This window comes from Schistocerca serialis, chromosome 1 (genome assembly GCF_023864345.2).
Source record: "Schistocerca serialis cubense isolate TAMUIC-IGC-003099 chromosome 1, iqSchSeri2.2, whole genome shotgun sequence".
Classification (NCBI taxonomy): Eukaryota; Metazoa; Arthropoda; class Insecta; order Orthoptera; family Acrididae; genus Schistocerca; species Schistocerca serialis.
In genome coordinates, this window is record NC_064638.1 from 493,626,877 (window position 1) to 493,649,970 (window position 23,094).

General features: G+C 43.5%; 1 protein-coding gene across 1 annotated transcript in view; it reads right to left on the bottom strand.

Moving 5' to 3' along the window:
- Window positions 1–23,094, bottom strand: part of LOC126473975 (uncharacterized) — a 593,366-nt gene that overhangs the window by 161,686 nt on the left and 408,586 nt on the right. The window contains exon 3 of the mRNA XM_050101364.1: window positions 3,124–3,295. Coding sequence (XP_049957321.1) covers window positions 3,124–3,295 — 172 coding nt within the window. The remainder of the gene's footprint in view (window positions 1–3,123; window positions 3,296–23,094) is intronic.

Consider the following 23,094-nt stretch of genomic DNA (forward strand, 5'->3'; position numbering starts at 1 on the left):
CACACAGGGCCAACACCCGGCATCATGGTGTGGGGAGCGATCTCCTACACTGGCCGTACACCACTGGTGATCGTCGAGGGGACACTGAATAGTGCACGGTACATCAGAACCGTCATCGAACCCATCGTTCTACCATTCCTAGACCGGCAAGGGAACTTGCTGTTCCAACCGGACAAGCACGTCCGCATGTATCCTGTGCCACCCAACGTGCTCTAGAAGGTGTAAGTCAACTACCCTGGCCAGCAAGATCTCCGGATATGTCCCCCATTGAGCATGTTTGGGACTGGATGAAGCGTCGTCTCACGCCGTCTGCACGTCCAGCACGAACGCTGGTCCAACTGAGGCGCCAGGTGGAAATGGCATGGCAAGCCGTTCCACAGGACTACATCCAGCATCTCTACGATCGTCTCCATGGGAGAATAGCAGCCTGCATTGCTGCGAAAGGTGGATATACACTGTACTAGTGCCGACATTGTGCATGCTCTGTTGCCCGTGTCTATGTGCCTGTGGTTCTGTCAGTGTGATCATGTGATGTATCTGACCCCAGGAATGTGTCAATAAAGTTTCCCCTTCCTGGGACAATGAATTCACGGTGTTCTTATTTCAATTTCCAGGAGTGTATAATGGTAAAGCATATTTCGGAATGAGATTTTAAGCTGTAAGACGTTTCGAGGAGAACATGTGCTCTGATAGCAATTTATTAGTTACGATCTGTAAATTAAATCTTAAGAAGTTGTAGAAAGCGTAGAAAATGAGGAGAGGGATCCTGGGTAGGCTGAAATAACCAGAGGTTGTTTAGAATTTCAGGCGGAACATTGGGCGACGACTGATTACAGCAGGACAACAGGAAAAAGGAGTGGAAGACCAATGTGTTGCACTGAGAGACGAAAAATAGTAAAGGCAGCAGTGAGTCACACAATTAGAAAGACAAGGCCTTGTATAAATCCTTAGAAGTCATAATTCAGTTTATCTGATGAAAGGGGAAAATATAACAATGCGGCAAATGAAGCGAGCGAAAACGAATACGAACGGCAAAATATATGGGATTGACAGAAGTGCAAAATGGCTAAGAAGAAATAGCTGGTGGACAAATGTCACAACACAGAAGCATATAGAACGAGAGTTTTTTCTGAAGGTATTTTTCTGGAGTGTTGCCCTGTACAGAAGTGAAAGATGGACGAAAGAGGTTCAGACAAGAAGAGAATCGTTAGCTGTTGAAATGAGGTGCTGCAGAAGAATGCCGATGATTAGATGGGTAAATGATGGAACTAATGAGACGGTACTGGATCGTAATGATTAGAATAGAAATTCGTGATAGAACTTGGCTAAACGAAAATTTCCGTTGATATGACACATTCGAGACATCAAGGGCTCACCAGTTTAGTACTGGAGCTAAATGTGGACGACAAAAATTGTAGACAGATATGAATAAAGTGAGCAGGTTCAAATATACGTAGGATGCACTAGTCATTAGGAAATGAAGAGGCTTGCACAGGACTGAGTAACATGGAGAGCTGCATCAAACCTATGTTCGGACTGAAGATGACAACAACAACTGAGATACTCTACAACTTGTATCCTGTCACCCTTGTTAACTGAAAACATTGTCCTACTGTTTTTAATATTCCTTGCAATACTCGCGCCTTTGACAGCCTTCCCTCCTTCGGGTGCGTTAGTAGATCTAAGTTACTGCGCTTACATGTCAGTACTTCACTTATTTGCACGAAGTTATTTGTCAGTCACAATATTATGAAAATTCTCACAATAATCTCTTACTCTGCCTAATTTTTGATTCCACGACTTTCCAATTTTACAGCTGGGAAGCTCAAGTCTCCCAGTATTACAGTAGCATGGTCTGGAAACTTACTCTTGATAATGACCGTCTGAATCGCTCTACTACTATAACTCTTGACGGAGGTGATTTACAAATGCTCCTGTTTACCATGTTTGACCAAGCTTTGATATTCACCACTACGCAAACTTTTTAGCAATAGGGATCTATAATAACCTCACTACACAATACCTAGTTGTTTACGGCAAAAGATACATCGGTTGCACTGATGAATAGCATATCCTTGCGAAATATGTTCTAATCTGGATTATGTATTCCGCTTATGTTCACATCAGTCAGCTTTCTGTTCCTAATACTATGTGAGTGTTAGAACCTTAAGTAATAGGCTGGAGTAATTCTAGGACCTCATTAAGGATGCCCCATCTGCTTACAAATAACCCATCAGCATTTTATTTTTCCGATCTGGGTGGTCTCTTCTGAGAGTAATGTAGCTAATCTATCTTTGATTCTTCTAACTTAAAAAAGAAAAGAAAAAGAAAGACCTCTATGTACGCCACACATAGCCCGCTACCTGAGTAACCTTTTTCTGGGTGTTATGCATTCCTGAGGTATTATAAGTGACTCTACAGTTAGTCTATCCAATGGCGAACGTCGAAAAATTCGCACCCGAGATAGTCACAGAACCGTCTGATCCTTAGTTTACTCCTTCCACGATAATACGGAGGACCGCGATCGACTGTGGGTACCGTGCTGCTCAAAGTGAGCCGTGCATGTACTCCATGTTCGCCACTGACTGCCTTCGCTAATGTAGCAAGAGTCTAAAGATACCGACAGTCTCAGAACCAAGGCGGCAAAAATCATTCCTGCCGTCACGAGCTACCATCTCCGGCCAGTTTGCTCTTAATTTCAGTGTTCACTCACTTGATGCAGTCGTTTCAGGTAGTTACTTTTTGAAGCTAGTAAAATTTCTCACGGACTGGGCTTGAAATGAATAGCCTCCCTTTTATTTGAGATAATGATTCGCTGAGACACGAAAGTAGATGTCTGCAAGATGGAAGACTGTAAGATCAGAAGTGGATCAAAAGGTGACACACATCGTTGTAGGATTTCCATTTAGATGATGCAAGCAGATGCTACGTAATGAATGGGCTTCTTTAAACGATATGCGTCGGAAGTTATTTCGCTTCTATTTCAAGTCGAGTCGTGGCTGAAAAGCCAGCCATAACGGCCAAGAAAGTAGACTCTGGAACGACGCGCCTCTGGAAGCCGGCGCTCTGTAAGAAGATCCTGCAGATACGGTTGACGGCGCGGCGCGCACATTATTTATTCACCTGTGAGGTTGGCGGGCCTGCGCGGGTCGCAATGCCTCCACACGGCGGCGGCGGCGGTTGAGACGGAGAGCTCGGCGCCGCCCAGCGTCGCACCCTGCTGGTGGCGGATGGTGGGGGGTGCGAGCCGACAGCAGCGCACCACCGCGGCCAGGCGTGACAACTCCCCGCTCTCCTGTGGCAACACAAAGCAGCTTACTTGCACAGTCCGTCTGGTGTCGTGGAAGCTTAGACGGCAGTAACCGGTACTGTGAAACAGAACTGCCTATAACAGTGACTATTTGAACAGCATTTTTTGTAATTTTACAGATGAAAACATAGCCCGTTAAGGGTTGTATAATTTGTAAATTTATTTTCTGTTGGAGGATTTTGACTTTCAATTCAACGTTAATCAATATGTAGATAATCTCTGTGCATCATGTCGTAACGTATGAAGTATGCCAGCCCCTATGTCGAGCAACGAGTTTGTAACATAGTACCTTCAAGCGCAATTTTTAAGAGTTCGAAGGGTGTGGGCACTGATGTATGGATGCGACTGGTCATGACAGAAAAGCAACCAAATGCAATTTTTCCTTCACCTTCCTTCATCTGTGGCCAAACGACGACCAGTTAAACCATCTTAAGGTGGATGAAACAAATACGAAATATATTGGGACAAGACAAAGACCATACGAGGTGCGACAGTAAAATAATGAGACTGATTTTCTTCGCAAGATGGGGCAACGCTGCAGGCTTGCGTAGGCACAATATCTTTGACCTTGGTCTATAAGCTGCTTCTAGTCCAAGCAGCATATCGATGCAACTGCTCAGTCGTGAGTTGTGGTGTAATAAGTTAACACATGTTTGTGTCTCTCGTCACGGAAATGGAACAGCATAATATTGCGCAACGCTAAGTCATTTCTTTTTGCGTTAAATTGGGTGAAAACGCGACGAAAACTTACGGTAAGTTTCAGTAGGCTTTTGGAGAGGAGGTTATGTCAAGAGCTCAAGTTATTCATTGGCATAAAATGTTTAGTGAGGGCAGAGCGAATGTTGAAGATCACGACCGCAGTGGACGCCCATCAACCTCTTCGATTCCAAGGGAATTGTTCATAAGGAGTGGGTGCCTCCTGGGCAAACAGTTAACCAATATTACTAAAAAGAAATTTGAGAAAGACTTCGTAAAAGAGTTCTTCGTGTCCGTGCCAACACTGCTGATAATTGGATTCTGCATCACGATAATACACATCCCATACTGCTCTGTCAGTACAGCAATTTTTACCTCAAAACGGATTTCATTACTACCACAGCCACCTTATTCACCAGATATCGCTCAGTGCGACTTTTTTTCTATTTCCAAGAGTTAAAACGGCGATCAAGGGACACCATTTTCACACAACACAAGATGTCCAAAAAGCTCTGACGAGGTTCTTGGAGGATATTACAGAAGATGAGTTCCAGAAACGTTACCATCAATGGCAGAAGCGCTGAAACAAGTGTGTGCAATCAGAATGGAACTACTTTGAAGGAGACAACACTAAACGTGACTAAAACGGTAAGCAACATTTTTTTTCACGTCATTCTCATTACTTCATTGTCGCGCCTGGTATGTTTGATGCTTCAATACACCCAAAGGGATATTCTCAAGGCTCTGAACGGTTTGGCCAGTAATATGTGGACGCTTGCTACCACCGACTGATAATACCCCTCGGCGTCTGTTTCAAATTGTAATTTTCAACTCGTAGAAAAGCATACCATTGTAATGTTGAATGTTTACAGTTGACCAGTTTCCTGAGGTAATGATCGAAAATTTACCACTGTGCAATCCAAAAAACTGTGTTACTTTCACAGCAAGTGGCTTCCCATTAAATTCCTTTTTGGTTGAAGATATGTGGTATTTCCATTCCATGCTCCTGCGTTTGCTCTCATCTTATAAGTGAAGAGGCACGTCTCATTTCCAGTGATTATTCGTTTGAAATTCGTTCCAATTTCATTGGTACGATAGTTCAGTAACCACTAACAGATTCTCGCAGGATTGCGCTTGTAGTCGTCAATGAGTTGTTTGCTGAGACTTTACGAAAGTTGAATTTGATGACGTCACATGCACGACGACGACTAATGATCATCTGCCTTCCCGTGGCTCGTGGATTATTCTAAATCAGGTGAAAGGCTTGCTCAGCGCTGACATCAGTAGTGGATGTGGCAGGACAGCATGCTCTTATACGGCCTTCGCACTTATTCGGCCGGTTTGGAAATGATCAGTACAATGGTAACCATTTACAAAAAATGGTTCAAATGGCTCTGAGCATTATTGGACTTAACATCTGAAATCATCAGTCCCCTATAACTTAGATTTACTTAAACCTAACTAACCCAAGGACATCACACACATCCATGCCCGAGGCAGGATTCGAACCTGCGACCGTAGCGGTCGCGCAGTTCCAGACTGCAGCGCCTAGAACCGCTCGCCCACACCGGCCGGTGGTAACCATTTACCCACGGTAAACGTTATCTCCGTATTTCACCGGATTTACACTCCTGGGGCACACCTCCGAACCACAACAGACTCTTATTCTTCCTTGGTGCAAACGGAAAATGGCCAACTGAGGGATGAGAGAGCACAGAAACTTACCACAAGCAAAGCGAACTGTGCCAGCTAGTGGCCGGGGAGCGCGCTGAGTCCTGATATCAAAAGGCCATTAGAGTGGAAATGCAGGTGCTTATTCGCTTACCCTCGTCAACATGTAATCTGTCCGGGTTTGCAAACACTCTTGACTCACACACTTAGAACCAGCTGCTAACACAATAAATACCTATCACACTCTCGACCCACACGATTACCACCAGCCGTTATATTAAGTACCTATGAAATGCTAACATGTCCAGAATCAAACGTGCAAGATGTAACTCAACGATACCAACAAAAATAGAAACGCCATAAAGATTGTCCTGGGAACAGATAGAGAACAAAATCCCACGTCCGGAAACGTCATTCAGCAACGCTATAGAATGACGAAGTCACTGGGGCCAACGCCTGGCGCTAGGTCATCCCTTCGGCAACAGACGTAAATTGATGTGCTGACAGGCCACAGGGGGGGCTTGATAGCATGGAGGACGTTAGCTGGCGTTGAAGCACCTCTATCCCTCTTACAGTTCACGTTCGCTGGGGATGGGGTAACCTCGCGGCAGGTGTCCACCATCAACCTCTAACTTCGTCAGTATCGTTTTGTTGCACCCTGCATATCGTACGCAACGCATTAGAAGTAGGAAGCTCGAAGTGTGGCAAAGTCACTGTTTTACTTATTGGGAATCATTATTAACCTTGTGGCGACCGGAATACTCGTGAGCATGTAACCAATGACCTTTAGTCGGGTACTGGATGCGTATCAATATGCCTCTGTGGAGATAACAAAAGTAAGCTGAATGACCGCAAAAATATTAAATTTTATTGCTGTAATACTGCTTCATTAAATGACGAACCAAGACTACGAACTACTCAGTTGGAAGCAATGATCTACACCAACAATTTCAACGCAACTTTGGAGCCTAATGAGTCTGCATCAAGCGAGACCGCAGTACCTGCTACATATATCACAAAATGTGCTAGACACATAGCAGAGAACACTAGCAATAATTGCCGAGGACATTTAAGAAATGTGAGCCTTACGCAAATATTTTGGTAGTCTTGTATACATCGTAACGTTAGTCATTCTTTCGAGCACGAATCGTGCCTTGAATTAGTCTGTCAGTATCAACAAAAGTTTTTGAACTCGACCTACTTACGTTCAGTCAACATGCAAAATAAACTATGCTTGTAGAGTACTGTTCCCTATGCGTGAAATGGACACGATCGGTCTTACAAAACGTCAAAACATAATGCTTTAACTGGCGGTTTGAAAGTTTTTCATTTTGTATCAGACCATCCCCAAACACCTGTGATTACGATTCTATAGACGGTTTGAAGAGCATTACTTTTGTGATGGAACTTTTCACCTTCGTGTCCCGGACCATAATATAGAAGATTCGCGATAGTCCAACATTTGACAGTCCGACGCGTTCGGTAGTCCGGCAACTTGTCGGATGTGGGCACTGCGCTTTTTCCAGACACATATAGGTTCACACTTGTCGCAACAGGAGCGTCCCATCTGTCCCGTGCCTCACGTCAGTGTAAAACTGTATTATTGAGAGTTCTGGTTACATGGATTAAATATTCTGTTTTAATTTTTGTTTTTAAAGGTGTTGTGTGATGGCGAAAACAAATGGAAACGCGAAACATAAGCTTAAAACTTTACTTCGTACTGATAAACGGGAAACTGTTAAAAGGTTTTACCATGGTGAATCTCTTAGGTCTATTCCTAAAGCTTTTGATACCGGGTGACCTACCGTTTACAACATAATAAAAAATAGGTGGTAAAAGAGAACAATTTATAAACTCTGTAGAAGATGACACTAAGAGGAAAAACCCTAGCAAGAGTGAATACCCTCAAGTAGAGGAAATTCTCTATGTTTGGTTTAACCAACAAACAGAGATGTCCCAGTTTCGGGAGATATTTTAAAACAGAAATCCGAGCTTTTTTATCGTGAAATGACCGACAAAAATGGTTTTTCGAGCCAGCGATGGCTACTTTCAAACCTTTAATAGTGGCATGCAATTCGTTTCTTGTAGATGGGCTGCAAAAAAACGGTCAGCTGACGACACTGAAGTTTCTCATTTCATCCAAGGTTTAAACGCCAAAATCGACGAAATAGACCTTAGTTACGCCTGAACAACTGTATAATGTTAATGAAACAGGCTTAAACTGGCGGCAACTCTCAAGAAAATCTTTTGTAATGGAGGAAGAAAAAAAAGTTTCAGGAAGGGTACCACAGACAGAGAGTATCACGTTACTGGTGCGTGATGGCTCTGGAAGCCATATGTTAGAACTCTTAGCTGTGGGCAAATCCATGTCTCCACAGGCACTTGAAAAGATAAAAGTCGGATCTTTTCGAGTGATGCACAAAAGCCAAAGCGCAGCATGAGCTACTAAATTCAACTAAATACGCAGGAATTACAGTTACGAACAACTTAAATTGGAGGGAACAACAGAAAATGTTATGGGGTAGGCTAACCGAAAACTGCATTTTATTGGTAAGACACTTAGAAAATGTAACAGATCTAATAAAGATACTGCCTACACTACGCTTGTCCGTCCTCTTTCAGAATATGTACCAGATAGGACTGACGGGGTACATCGAGAGAGTTCAAAAAATAGCAGCATGTTTTCTATTACCTTGAAATAGGGGACGTACTCTCACTGAAATGATGCAGGATTTGAGTGTACATCAATAAAACAACGACGTTTTTCGTTGCAGCACAATCTTCTCATGAAATTTCAATCAGCAATTTTCTCCTCCGAACGCGAAAATATTTTGTCGACGCCGACCCACATAGGGAGAAACGATCATCATACTAAAATAAGGGAAATCAGAGCTCGCACGAAAAGATATAGGTGTTCGTTCTTTCCACCCACTATACGAGACTGGAATAACAGAGAATTGTGAAGATGGTTCGATGAACGCTCTCCCAGGCACTAAAATGTGATTTTCAGAGTATCCATGTAGATGTAGATGCAGAAATAAACACCGATATACGAATTGTCATCTTTGGGCAATTCCCAGTTACCAAATGAAAATACTGTTGTGAATACAGAAGAATCGCGATAATCGGACATTGGAAGGCAGACTTTTTAAGATTGAATTTTTGCTTCTAAGGAAAGGAAATTTAAGTTGTTTTGTATAAACACTATGTACTGGATGTTCTACAGTACACCTATTGTCACAATACAATTTCAGTACATATGTACGTATTTTACGGCCGTTGAGGTTATAAAAATACGGATTTTTCGTCAAGCGAACGGTTGTGTATGATTGTTAAGTATGAAACTATTGCATCAGCATACTCTGAACGGAAGATAATTGGTACACAGTCTGGACCAGAAGACTTACTTTTATTAAGTGATTTAAATTGCTTCACTAGTCTGAGGTTATCTGCTTCTATGTTACTCATGTTGGCAGCTGTTCGTGATTCGAATTTTGGAATACTTTCTTTGTCTTCGTTGGTGAAGGAATTTCGGAAGGCTATGTTAAGTAATCCTGCTTTGGCAGCACTGTCTTCGACGGAATCTCCATTGGTATGGCGCAGAGAAGGCATTGATTGCGTCTTTCCCCTACTTCACATACGACCAGAATCTCTTTGGATTTTGTGCCAGGTTTGGAGACAAAGTCTCGTTCTGGAGACTACTATAAGCATCTCGCATTGAAGTCCGAGCTAAATTTCCAACTTCTGTAAAAGATCGTCAATTTTGGAGATTTTGTGTCGCTGTGTTCTGGCCCGTTTTGTGTACCAATAAGGATCAGCTACGTCGTTTGTTAATTTATTTGGTATACATCTCTCAATTGCTGTCGTTACTATTTCTTTGAATTCAAACCACATCTGGTATATACTTACACTGATAATTTGGAAGGATTGGAGATTGTCTCTCAGGAAGACATCAAGTGAATTTTTATCTGCTTTTTTGAATATGTATACTTTTCGTTTATTGTTGGAGGATTTCAGAGTTATGATATTCAGTCTCGCTACGACAACCCTGTGTTCACTAATCCCGTTATCCGTTTTGATACTTGTTATTAGCTCAGAATTATTCGTTGCTAAAAGGTCAAGTTCGTTTTCACAACCGTCTACGATTCTCGTGCGCTTATGAACTAACTGCTCGAAATAATTTTCAGAGAATGCATTTAGCACAATGTCGGATGACTTTTATACGTAGCTCCAGACTTAAACATGTATATTCGTCAAATGTAATTTTATAAGTCGGGTACGCGTTTGTAATTAAACTCAAGTTTCCTTTGAACCTTTCAGCAATTGTATCATCTAAATTTGCTAGTCGGTAAAAGGACCCAATTATTATTTTATTGCCAAGAATGAGCTCTGCCCATAGTAACTCACAGGAACTGTCTACTTCAGTTTCGCGACAAGATAAATTACTTTTAACAGCAACTAACACGCCACCGCCAACTGTGTTTAGCCTATCCTTTCGGAACACTATTAGATTTTCGCAAATTTTCGGCTGAACTCATCTCCAGCTGTAGGCAAGTTTCAGTGCCTATGGCGCTTTCAAACGGTTTCTTCAGTTAGCAGTTAAAATTTGAACGATTTAGCTATTCAGTCGTGAGGTATCATTATGTTTTTAGGTAGAAGCGTATCAGTTAAAACAAAACACACAAATGTGGTTCGAAATTTAGAACACAGTACATTTAATAAACTAACTTTTTCGGAACTGAAATGTAGAGATACCCTTTAGTCAAGCTACAAAGTCGTAATATGTACTGACTTCACGAGTGCATTACAGTCTCTTATGACAGAAGCTGAAGAAATGACTGTAAATCGGTTGGCACACATTATACTGAGGATTCTCATTACATCGAAGAAGAGACGTCAAGTAATTCGTCTTGAATGGGATACCGTGACGTACTGGGAGCAATGGAAATGCAGACCAAGTGATCTCTTTTGTATCCAGATACCCCTACTATACAGTGACTTTCATAGTACACTCACCAACCAAGCAAAATCGGAATGAGCCCTGTTAGTGGACATGAACTATTGCATCAAAGGCACACGGTATTTGGCGATTCAGCAACAAATTCCACGTTACACGTGGTTTCTAAAGTAGGAATGTTGTATGGAGGTGGTGTTGTACAGTACTTCGAGGTTAAATGCACGTAATGTTACGTATTTACAGCTGATTATTAATGATAGAACAATGCACAGTTGATGACTGTTATTCCATTTGCACAAATGAATAGATGAGGTGGTTATTGGATCCGATGATGATCCGTCCCTAGATCAAAATCGATCGTCTCTAATAAAACATACCGTTACAGCTTTGTACTGCATAACGTGGTTATTAATATGGAGACATTATTAGGAATAAGAGAATATGAGTAGGTCACAAGTGTACTAATAACGTTAGGTTGTGATTCCTACCTTATAGAAGATTTTACACGTACTTATTAAAGGAATTATGTACAATCATCCAGGAACAATTATACCCCGTAAAACATTAAAAGTTAGACATAGCCACCGCTCACTAGTCATTGTAATTGATGAATAACTGGCGAAGGGTTGAATTAGCATGGAATGTCCTGTTCGTATCTGTCGTCGAGCTCAGCTGCTCTTGATACCCTAGACGAAGTCTTCTTCGAAAACAAAGAACACCTGGAACCTCTAGAGATAGGATGTCCCTAGTCATAGGACAAGTACATCGATCTATTCTACAGAAATAATTAGCATTTCAGTCACGCTGGTTGATCATGTGTCCTGTTGCCTAGTATGCACAGGGTCCGCCATGGGCCCTATTAACTTGTTGCATGCGTGATGCCATCGACACGTATACGGTGAGAATGGCGTCCTGTGATAGCGATCCATGCTGCATTCACCATGTTCCAAAGTTCGTTTGTCGTAGTTGACATTGGGTCACAATGCTGCCCACGTTGTTTCAGCACATCCCATACATTTTCGATTAGCGACCAGCCTGGTGATCCGGTGGGCCAGGGCAAAATACTAACAACCTGTGATACCAAGAAGGCACGTATTCCTGCAACAACTTGTGGTTATGCATTATCCTGCTTAAAAATGGCGTCTTGGGTGTTGTGCAGAAAGGGTATGACTATGGGTCGCAGGGTGTCATTCGCGTAGGTCACACTGGTCACAGTATCCCGAGCGCGCACCAGTTGTAATTTTTGGTTGTACCCAATGGCACCTGACACCATAAGGTGTTCAACTGGCTGCATTTCTTGTGTGAATGCAGTCACTGTGATGCCACTCCTCCTACGTGCGGCCAACCAAATGCGGCCATCATTTTCAAACAAGAAGAACCCAAATTCGTTCGAAAACACTATTTTCCATCATTCCTGTCCTCATTGACGTCATTCCATACAGCACAGGCATCTACGATGTTTCTTCATATTTGTCAAAGATAGGCAGAAAACCGGACGGCACGCAAGTAACTTACGCCACAATAAACTGTGACGGAATGTCTCCGCCATTAGTGTATGATGTGTTACACTGTTGCACTAGAGAGAGAAGAAGGCAAGGGTGTAAGGTACTATCTTCACTCATTATGGTGCGAAATACATTCATCTGACGAGATACTGCTGTTCTACAGAGAGGAGTTTAAAAAGTGTATTACGTGTAAGCAAACAGTATCTATTGCTGTTTGACGTCAGAGTCAGATACAGACGCCTGCTGAAAAACCATCCTACAGCCCAGGTGATCGAAGCCAGTACACGATACCACAACTGATGGCAAGAAACGTGCCACAGTTTTAATTGCGCTTCGAAGTTGTAATGAAAAGACAAGCACCTGTAATGAACAGGGCGTATTGCAGCACATGTAATGGGGAAAATCGTCGTCCAAAAAAGACCCAGAGTTGTCAGTAGTGGAATGTGCGTTCTCCTTGGCATGCTTCCACAAACTGCCGAAAATCGACGCCCTCTTCCTCCCTCACTCCACCCTCTCCCTCCATTCACCTATGGGGGGTGGGGGGGGGGGGTGGACAGGCTTCTTGAAACAGCCAACTGCTCCCCCAGGGTATCGCAGTTTTTCTGCACGCTTGCTCCCCACCCTCCGCTGCCGATCCCTCTATGGCCGAAAACCTCACCAGGCCCTCCGCGGTCGCTCACGATACACAGTATGCCTTGAGGTGACAGTCCTACACAACACTAAAGGCAAATTTAGTACTATAGCCCCTCCCATCCACAGAACACTCAAGATGGTCCACAGCACCCGACTTTCCACCATCTGGCCGCCACCTTAGGGCAACGCTCCTATCCTGACACAGTAACGTGTATAGTTAACTAAAGAATGGGAGATAAAAGGACAACCACCTCAAGGGCGACTTCTTCGTCTAAAGTATAGTGACACAGCCGCCCCTAATGGTTAGGGAGCGCACCTGCGACAGCGACCTGACACACACTAGGGAGTCCCCAAAAACCTCCAACAGGCCACTTGTTCTGCGATGGAAAACACTATTATTTGGTGTCAACACATCTATAATCAAGCAGGTTTAAAAAAGGAAAACTCATTTGCAATGATAATGAGTGTCTTCTCTCAACTAAATGAGGCAAAGTCCATTTTATTTCACTTTTATGAGCAAAATTGGTATAGTTTTTCTGTTCGACTGCAGGATACAATTTGCATATCATTTTTTGTGATGTCCAATGAAATGCACTGCCACCGACCACAAATGATCAGCAGAGACATTTCCACCATGTGTAAAATCAGGAAAATAGCCTCGAATATTTTGCTGCAAAAATTACCAATCACCACAGAATGTTTCCGTTGTCTCGAATCCGTCATCGGAGTAAAGAAAAAGCGAGAATATAAACTCCAAAGAAAAAAATCTACATTAAGCGGTTTCTTTCAGCTTGTTGAACAAATTACACTACCTGAGAGCGTATCTCGAATTCAGCCTCTGTAAATAAACAGCCAAGCGCGTGTGTATTACAAACATTTCAGACAGTCTTTCAAGTCATGGCTCACATGTTGCAAAAATAAACATTCATTTTAGGTTTGACTACAACAAGCTATAATTCAAGAGAACAAAGCTGTTTGGTACACTATGACAGGTGCAATTGTACCAATGTGAAGCTGTATCATGCTAGCGTTTACGAAACAAATCACGAGAACCTGTCTCGCCCTGTATAAGTAGGAGATCAAAATTTCGTTAAAAGATATCTACGCAACGAAAAAAAAGGAAACTCCTGTCAATAATCACCGTGCGACGCCCTAGCCATCTCCTCCACACATCAGGTGGCACATCATTGATATCAATTTGATAGGCTAAGTAATTAAATTGATCATGAGAATCTGTTTGCAAGGCGAGTAATTTTTTTTCAGTTGTCGGATTACACTCACTAGGAAGGTCTAATGGGAATCTATGGAGGGAGGACGACGTTCCTTTCGAGGAACACTATTGAGAACCGACATTTCAAGCTGACCGCAGATGGATTCTGCAGCCCACACCATACATTTCACGTAAGAACTATGCTATTAATAACACGATTGTTGCAACTATGTTACCGTCACTCTGCATAAAAAGAGGTCTTGAGTCTATAGACACACACACGAGTCACGGATAGTGTGACGCTTTTGGGTAGAAATGCTAACTGTGATTTGGAATCAAGTCTATCCATTCTATCACATACTTGCGTTGTATCTTGTAGAGACGTCTTTTAATGATTACAGCAACTGGTGAATCATATTCATGCCACTCTAGTATCTCGAAACGAGTCAGCTTTTTCGAACCTGTCTGCTAAGGATGCCATACAGCAAAACACAGTCCCTCTGCATCTTGTTCGTGACTGAAGTCGCTTCCACAGACCGGTGTATGGTTACATCTCGTGTTCCATAGCATGAAAATATCCAACAGACTATCAATCACACGAGAGGGTTCCTGTATCGTTACTTCATAAGCAGTTTAATAGATCGTTTCTTCGGTTGTAACACACCAAATCAGTGTACACCGCCATACACTAGGCTTTTTCTATCATGACTTAGCGATTCGTGTCAGCTGCTGCTAAACCGAAATTAACACGTTTCGATCGTCAGGCTCTCACAGAAAGCTGGCATGGCATAAGCTGTACAGCTACCACAACACAGGCTGGTAGAAATAGAACAAAAAGGCGATGTTTCTCATTGACAAAAATGTGGAAGACATCGCAACATATGGAAACTGGAAGAGTTGCGGTATTGTAGAGCCCTTCCTATAGCTGTATCTTCCCCATCGACAGGGTTGTGGATGTCTTGGTATTACATTTCGAAAAGCATGTTCCTTCATTTTTCAGTCATGTACATCATTGCTGTTCCACTGTTGACCATCGCCCGAAGGTCAACACGCCTGGGGTAGTACAAGTAAAAAGAAGTACTGTCATCTTACTGATGAAAAAAAATTAAAACACGTGGAGGGAATCGCAGCATATGGAAATAGGACCAGTCTGTAACATTGAGGAGCGCCACCAAACAGTTGTATGAAGGTAATGACTTCTATATTTAATCCCATGCTCCACAGCGACAAGTAGCAGATATCCAGTGTTCCACCAAGGCTTCCTCCATCTCACTCGACTGGTGTCAGTCAATCATTATGCGGTAATCATCAGAATACCCACTGGATGATGTACTGTAATACATACCACAGTTGATAGCGAGATCACTTTTACCCAAAAGTCAGAGAGAGCTGTATCTCGCAATCTGCAACCCATGTAGAAAGTGAATGAGCTGAGTTAATGCTGTAGGAGTGTCTTTTGACCACTGGGTGGAAATGGGGACATGTTGTTGTAGCTCTGACACCCATGTACAATGTATAAGGTCAGCTCCAAACGAAGCATGCTACTGCAAGACGATATATTGTAAAAGACAGTACGAACAGTTATAGTGGTGTTTCTTACCGGAAGGTTAGGAAGACTCACCATCATACAGCTACTGCAATCCGAGGCAATTCCTTATCCCTCAGGGTCCATTCACGTCTGTCACCCAAACAATCTATCATCATTATAATGTACCATTCAACAGAGAAAAATTACGAACTATAAAAGCCCCACTAACTTCATCTGATAGATTTTACAGCATCTTTCTCTTCCGATATATCGAAAACGAATACCGTCTACGTGCCGGCATCGAGCATATGCAGAGGGACTGTTTAAAAAATGGCGCTGGAGAAAATAGCGTGCTTTATATACGGAAGAGCTGAAGAAACTTGTACACCTGCGTAATATCATGTAGATGATGTTCAGATGTGTTTGAATTCTTAAGGGACCAAACTGCTGAGGTCATCGGTCACTAGACTTACACACTACTTAAAGTAAACTAAGAACAACACACACACGCATGCCTGAGGGAGGACTCGAACCTCGGGCGGAGAGCCGCGCAGTCTGTGACGTGGCGCCACAAACCGCACGGCCACTTCGCGCGGATAATATCATGTAGGACTCCCATGAGCAGACAGAAGTGCCGCAACACGACGTGGCGTGGACTCGACTAATGCTTGAATTAGTGCTGGAGGGAATTGACCCCATGAGTCCTGCAGGGCTGTCCATAAATAAGTAAGGGTACGAGAGGTGGACATCTCTCATGAACAGCACATAGCGAGGCATCTCAGATATGATCATTTCTGTTGAGTTTGGTGGCCAGCGGAAGTGTTTAAACTCGTAAAAGTGTTCCTGGAGTCACTCTGTTGCAGTTCTGGACTTGTGGGGTGTGGCATCGTCCTGGTGGAATTTCCCAAGTCCGTCGGAAAGCACAATGGACTTTGAATTGATGCAAGTCATCAGACAGGATGGTCACGTACGTATCTAGACGTATCAGGGGTCCCATGTCACTCCAACTGTACACACGCCACACCATTACAGAGCTTGAATCAGGTTAAACAGTCCCTTGCTGATATGCGGGGTCCTTGGATTCATGAGGTTGTCTCCATAACCGTACATATCCATCCGCTCGATACACTTTGAAACGAGACTCTTCCAACCAGGCAACATGTTGCTAGACATCAACACTCCAATGTTGATGTTGACGGGCCCGAGGCGTAAAGATCTGTGTCATGCAGTCATCCAGGGCATACCGGTGGGCTTCGGCTTCAAAAGCCAATATCGATGATGTTTCCTTGAAATGAGCAACAATTTGCGGAAGGGTTACACATCTGTCATATTGAACGATTCTTTTGAGTCGTCATTGGTCCCGTTCTTACAGGATCTTTTTCCGGCTGCAGCGATGTCGGAGATTTGATGTGTTACCCGATTCCTGATATTCACAGTACACGTACGGGAATATCCCCTCTTTACCAATGTTCATCGCTACCTCGGAGATGTTGTGTCCCATCGCTGGTGCCCGACTACAACACCACGTTCAAACTCACTTAAATCTTGATAACCTGCCACTGTAGCAGCAGTAACCGATCTAAAAACTGCGCCAGACGCTTGTTGTTTTATACAGCCTTTGCCGAACGCAGCGCCGTATTCTACCTGTTTGTATATCTCTGTTTTGAATACGCATGCCTATAACAGTTTCTTTTGCTCTCAAAATGGTTCAAATGGCTCTGAGCACTATGGACTTAACATCTATGGTCATCAGTCCCCTAGAACTTAGAACTACTTAAACCTAACTAACCTAAGGACATCACACAACACCCAGTCATCACGAGGCAGAGAAAATCCCTGACCCCGCCGGGAATCGAACCCGGGAAGTTTCTTTTGCGCTTCAGTGTATAATGACAAAATTTTAGAAATAATTTGGATTATCACAGGAAATCTATGTAACTACTAACTTTTATCAGTCTGATAATGAAAAATCCAACTGCTATTTTGTGTAACTCCAACGTTACTCAAATGTATATAGAGAACTTGACTACCTAACAAATTAGAAATCTGACAAGGACAAAATTGTCTCCAAAGTATTCTCTCTTGGCGTAATTACAATGAATCGACTCACTGCAGATCAAGTTAGCTTGGTCCGTCGAGGTAACTGTGCTAAAATTTCTTTCGCTATTCGAATTTGAGGATGGAACACAAAACATTTTTCTCGCTAAATTTGATAGTTTGGAAAAGAGCCTACAGTTACGCTTTCAGTTCTCGTCACGATTATCGATTCGAGCTAAATACAAGGCAACTTTGTCGGCATTGTAAGTGTGCCATGGTGCATTCACTCCAAAAAATAAGACGAATTTTTTGCTTTTGTTTTTTTATCATTTTTTGTTTTTCCGCTGAGCGCAGCTGAAATTTCTTCAACAGTCATAAATAAATAAAATATTTATAGATACAACAAAACCAGAGTAAGATATTGCTGCCACGTTATAATTTTGTTCTAGCTTATCAGAAACGTTTCAGCACACATGTAACACACAGTATTGTAGCGCCACTACCGTTTGGGATAGGAAAAGTCAGTTTTGGTGCAAATTTCGAAGCGCAGAAGTTACAGCCAGCTGCAGGCCTGTCGACAGTAAGTTACGCTACTAGCAGTTGCGAACTAGAATGGACGCCACAGGGCCATAGATCCACTGAAAAGAGTGAAGACAGCAGTTTGCAAGGCGCAAGTTAGAGGCAAAAAGGGCTCACTGGCCTAACTCGGTGTTATGAGTACGTGACTCGGAGAGGCGCATTAGCAAAACAGAGGCACACAGTCGCGTATAAATAGGTGCCGGTTTTTAACAAGGCATTAAAGTGTGGCAGCTCTCCTGGACGGCGGGGAGTGTCACACCACCGGCTACACGCAGCAGCAGATGGGGTGCCAGCGTTCCAGTCCCCGGCGGGTCGCTAGTTCGACCCTCTGAGGCCGATGCGGTGTCCGTAGCCAGCCAGCGACGGGCCACGCCATGGCTCGCTACTCCAGGCAGTCGTCTTGGCTCACAACACGCACCCGAGACATCCAGGGCGAGGGCTGCAGATTCAGCTGCCGGATCGCGGGTGCTCGTTGTCACCGCATTCTTAGCCACACTGGCGAGGGAGCGCCCCGTGGGTCGCCTTGCAGCAGGCGGCGCATCCTGACGTCGTGGCCGTGCAAGGCCGACGCACAGCAGTGCGAGCACGGGTCACTGGGGCAGCCATTCCGCACCAAGCTGTTTCGCAGCAAAGTGGTCTCCTCAGCACTGCGGGACCCAGTGATGCAGACCGAGGGGAATGCAGCACTGTAGTTGGAAACAATAAATCAATTGGAAAGCTTGGACAAGTCTTAATATGGTGCCTTCTACCTCTTCCCGCTACATTTGGTGTTGCTGTTACATTCGGTGTCAGAAGGTGCCACCACAGTATTTAATGGCTCATCTCTATCGGAAACAGACATCGTTTCTAATAATCGGAAGGACGACAACAGAATTGTTATTATTCTGTGCAACGACGGAATTTCAACTTTCTCATCTTTGAGCCAAATACAGCGATGTATCAGTACTCATGGCATACACAGTTAATAGAGGATAATTCGACCGTTGTACTGTACTGCCTAAATACTGGTGACACTAAAAACCGGAGTTTTGCGAGTAAGCACAGTTCTGATCTGCTGGACGCGCAGCATGTCTTCAGTAATTTAAACGTATGTACCTCTAAACCTTCGAGCCCAGTATTAAAACGAGTTCTGAGTCTGTGCATCCATAACAAAACAAACAGAACTGTTGCAAATTTCTTGCCTTCCAGCATTCCTGCTGCATCTTTGAGTACTCTAAAAATGTCACGATTTCTTCTGCTACGTTGTTGTAACCAGCATATTTTTCAGAGACGGCTCTCTGGAAACGGTTCCATGATTTTGTCGTAATGCCAAACTACATACTGTAGCAGTCTATAAAAAATCTATTCCACTTACTGTCCATTTCTAGCTTCAAGCTTCTTTGCATCGAATTCACGCCTCCAGTTTTCTTCATGAAACGGACTCTAGCAACACAATTCATGGAATAAACCACTCCAAGCGCATTTATCAAATAATCGTCATCCAGTATATGAAATTCATGTATAATGCCGAAAGGATTGCAGTACCTTGCTTTATTACCGCATTAATAAATCCCATATGTGCTTTTATTCTTCTCAGAAAAGTGAGTTGTCACCAGTACCACATTTCGCAGAATCTTGATAAAAAAAATGCACAGTAATAGACAGGTAACACGTTTTCCAATATTTATAGGTTCATACATCCGCTGTACACCCGCATACATTCACGCCTGTGGCCTAGATAATGCTGGGCACCATACTCGCTCACACTCCATCGGCTTATCTTTCAGTGTTTCGTGCTTAGACCATAGGATGGAGCTAAATATTGGAAACTTGTACATGTCCCAGTTCTGAACCGACATTTAGAAGCTCCTGACGCAAAGCGCGAAAGCTCGTAGCCAATGTTAACATAAATGAACGAAGGTCTCCAGCACACATTTTTACGCACTGTCACATTTTTACGCACTGTCACAGAGTGATGTACTTCTCGCAAGTGAGAGACTGTTTGTTTACTCTTAGGACAATGTATCTTTGACTTGTTATATTGTATGTTCCGTGACTATGCAATAAAGTGTTGTTAGACTGCAAATCGCGGCTCTACTGTGATTCACGACATAAGAATTTGGTGCCGAAACCCGGGATAGACTTTGCCCGAGACGATTCCACGATTGTCGTAGTGAACCGAATTCTGGACGCACGTCACGCGGCAATACTACGACGGGGTTTACTGCAGCGATTTGTTACACCACGCAACAAGCTCTTCGACGGCAACCGCCATCATACACAGCTAAGTTCAATTGAATGATCACGCAACATGTTTGGTGGTGCCATTTGTAAAGGCAACTGATTACATTATTGCCGCTGTGTACTGCTATTGTAGCCTTTCGATTAGCGCTTTAACGAATTATCAGATCCTACGCTACGCCTGTAGATTGTTTATGACTAGTGCTGCCATCTAGCGACCATCAATTGAACTACTTCGACTAGCGATCCAAAGATAACGCCTTACTAGGACCAGCTGATCGCTAGCCGACACTGCTTTAAACTTTCGAGTAATCGGACGGAATGGACGTGCCAGACCACAAACCAGAAGCGCAATTACACTCTCTAAAGAGAAAACGTATGAGAGAAAGAGCAAACATTACACGACTCGTGGCGGAAGTTGCAAGGTTGCCCGACACATCGGAAATCGCGGATTATAAATATTACAATGACAGATTGGGAAGCGTTCTGGACCGCCTCGTTAAATTAGACGAGGATATTCACGAGTTGTTAGACGATGGCGAATACGAAGAAGATGTTCCTAAATGCGAAGATTATATAGACACCGCGAAACTCACAATTTCCCGATTGTCTCACGAAATAGAGAAACAGCTTGCGAAATCGGTAGCAGACATAAAGATTCCCGACAATCCACCGGCACAATCTGTAACAATGAGTGTTCCCACAGCTTCAGTAAAACTTCCGCCGATCAAACTTGAGCCTTTTTCAGGCGATATTGAGACATGGGCGCGATTCTGGGAGCAGTTTGAGCAGTCGGTTGACAAAGATCCGACGGTAACTACAATCAATAAACACATTTTTCTTCGCGGCTATCTCTCGGGAGAACCAAAGCATTTAGTGAACGGTATGCGGTGAAGGCCGAGACGTACGCAGAAACGAAGAGGATTCTCCGAGCGCGTTATGGCAACAAAGATCGAATAATTCAAGCCCACTTAGATTATCTCGAAGCCATAAAACCAATTAAGCTGTCCACCCCAGAGGAACTTAATTCAACATTCATTGAATGCCAGCGACGTATTCAAGCTCTCCGGGCACTTGGGGAAGACGTGAACGGATACGGTCGAGTCCTCGCACCGAAAATCTTACGCGCTTTTCCGGATGATATATGCCGCCGCTGGATAATTCACGCCAAGCGTACAGGAATATCAGAAGGGGACATTTTGCAACTGATGGAGTTTCTGAACGAGCAAGTCGACGGGGCTCTTACCACGCAGAAGATACGCGGTGAATTTTCCAGCACTTCTAGTAACCTTCCCACAGCGTCCACACTTCACGTACACGCGAAATCTAAAAGATCGACTCCAAAGGATACCAGCGTAAAGGAACCATTCTGCGTCTTTTGTGAATCTGACGGTCATTGGGCGCAAGACTGTAAGAAGATCGTACGCGTTAATGATCGAATAGATAAATTGAAACTAGCAAACAGATGCTTTCTTTGTCTTCAACGTGGCCACAAAGTGTCAAATTGCAAAAAGAAAGAAAAGGCTCGGTGTGTTAACTGTAAAAGACTGCATCATAAGTCCATTTGTGAGGAACGAAAGGATATTAGGGGTCCTGCGGGTCAGACAAACGTTACTTCCGTTGGAAAGGTATCTGTCGCTCCCCACGGTTACACGTACCTTCAGACAGCCCAAGTATGCGTCTCAGGACCTACAGGATTGAGCAGGACAACGCGATGTCTACTGGACGCAGGTAGTCAGTCCAGCTTCATAGCAAAATCGCTGATTGATGATCTGAAACTGCAAACGGTAGACCGACAAGAACTAACCGTTTGTTCCTTTGAATCAAACCCTACAGCCCACGCCACCGCAGGCTTGTTCAGTTTAGTATGAAGGGGCTTTGGCAGAATTCTTCAGTGCCACTTACTGCCTTCGAAAGTACTCACGTTATGTCTCACCAGCCTTCGGTTCCACAACATATAAAGAGTTTACCACATGCCCGTAAGATTACGCTAGCAGATCCGAAAACCGATTCAACAGAAGATCTTCCCGTGGAGATTCTTGTAGCAGGCGATTTTTATTGGAAGATAGTGAAGCACAATTCGCCCATACGCATCTCTGAAACCTTAGTGTTAGTTCCTTCTCTGTTTGGCTGGATACTTAGTGGTAACAAGTCACAAGCCTGTGTGCATGCAACCGTGGTAAATTTTGCTCAGACTGACCGATCTTCTCTGCACTCTGACAATGATTTCAGACGCTTTTGGGACTTGGAAACTATAGGGATTACTGCCGATCAGGATCTACCTGTGAACAACAAGGATACGAGACTTCTTGAAGAGTTTAGAGCATCTTTCTCTATAAAGGATCATCGAGCAGTCGTTACACTTCCCAAAATGCAACATAAAGTGCTTTCGAGTGACAGACCTATCGCGGAAAAACGATTCAAGCACCTCAGGGAAAGATTTCAACGTCAAGAGACATTTAAGCAAATGTATTTCGATCTTATGCTAGACTACATTACGAAGGGGCAAGTAGAGGTCGCTCCCACCCCACTGTCAGGAAAGGAGCTATTTTATCTCCCTCATCATGCAGTGAGGAAGGAGAAATACGGAACCACTAAGTGGAGAATAGTCGTTGACGTCTCATCTCACGAAAACAATGCACCTTCTCTGAATGAGGTATTAGAAGTAGGACCGAACCTATTACCAGAGATTCTGGAAATTTTACTGCGTTTCAGATTATATTCTACGGCTATCGTCGCGGACATCAC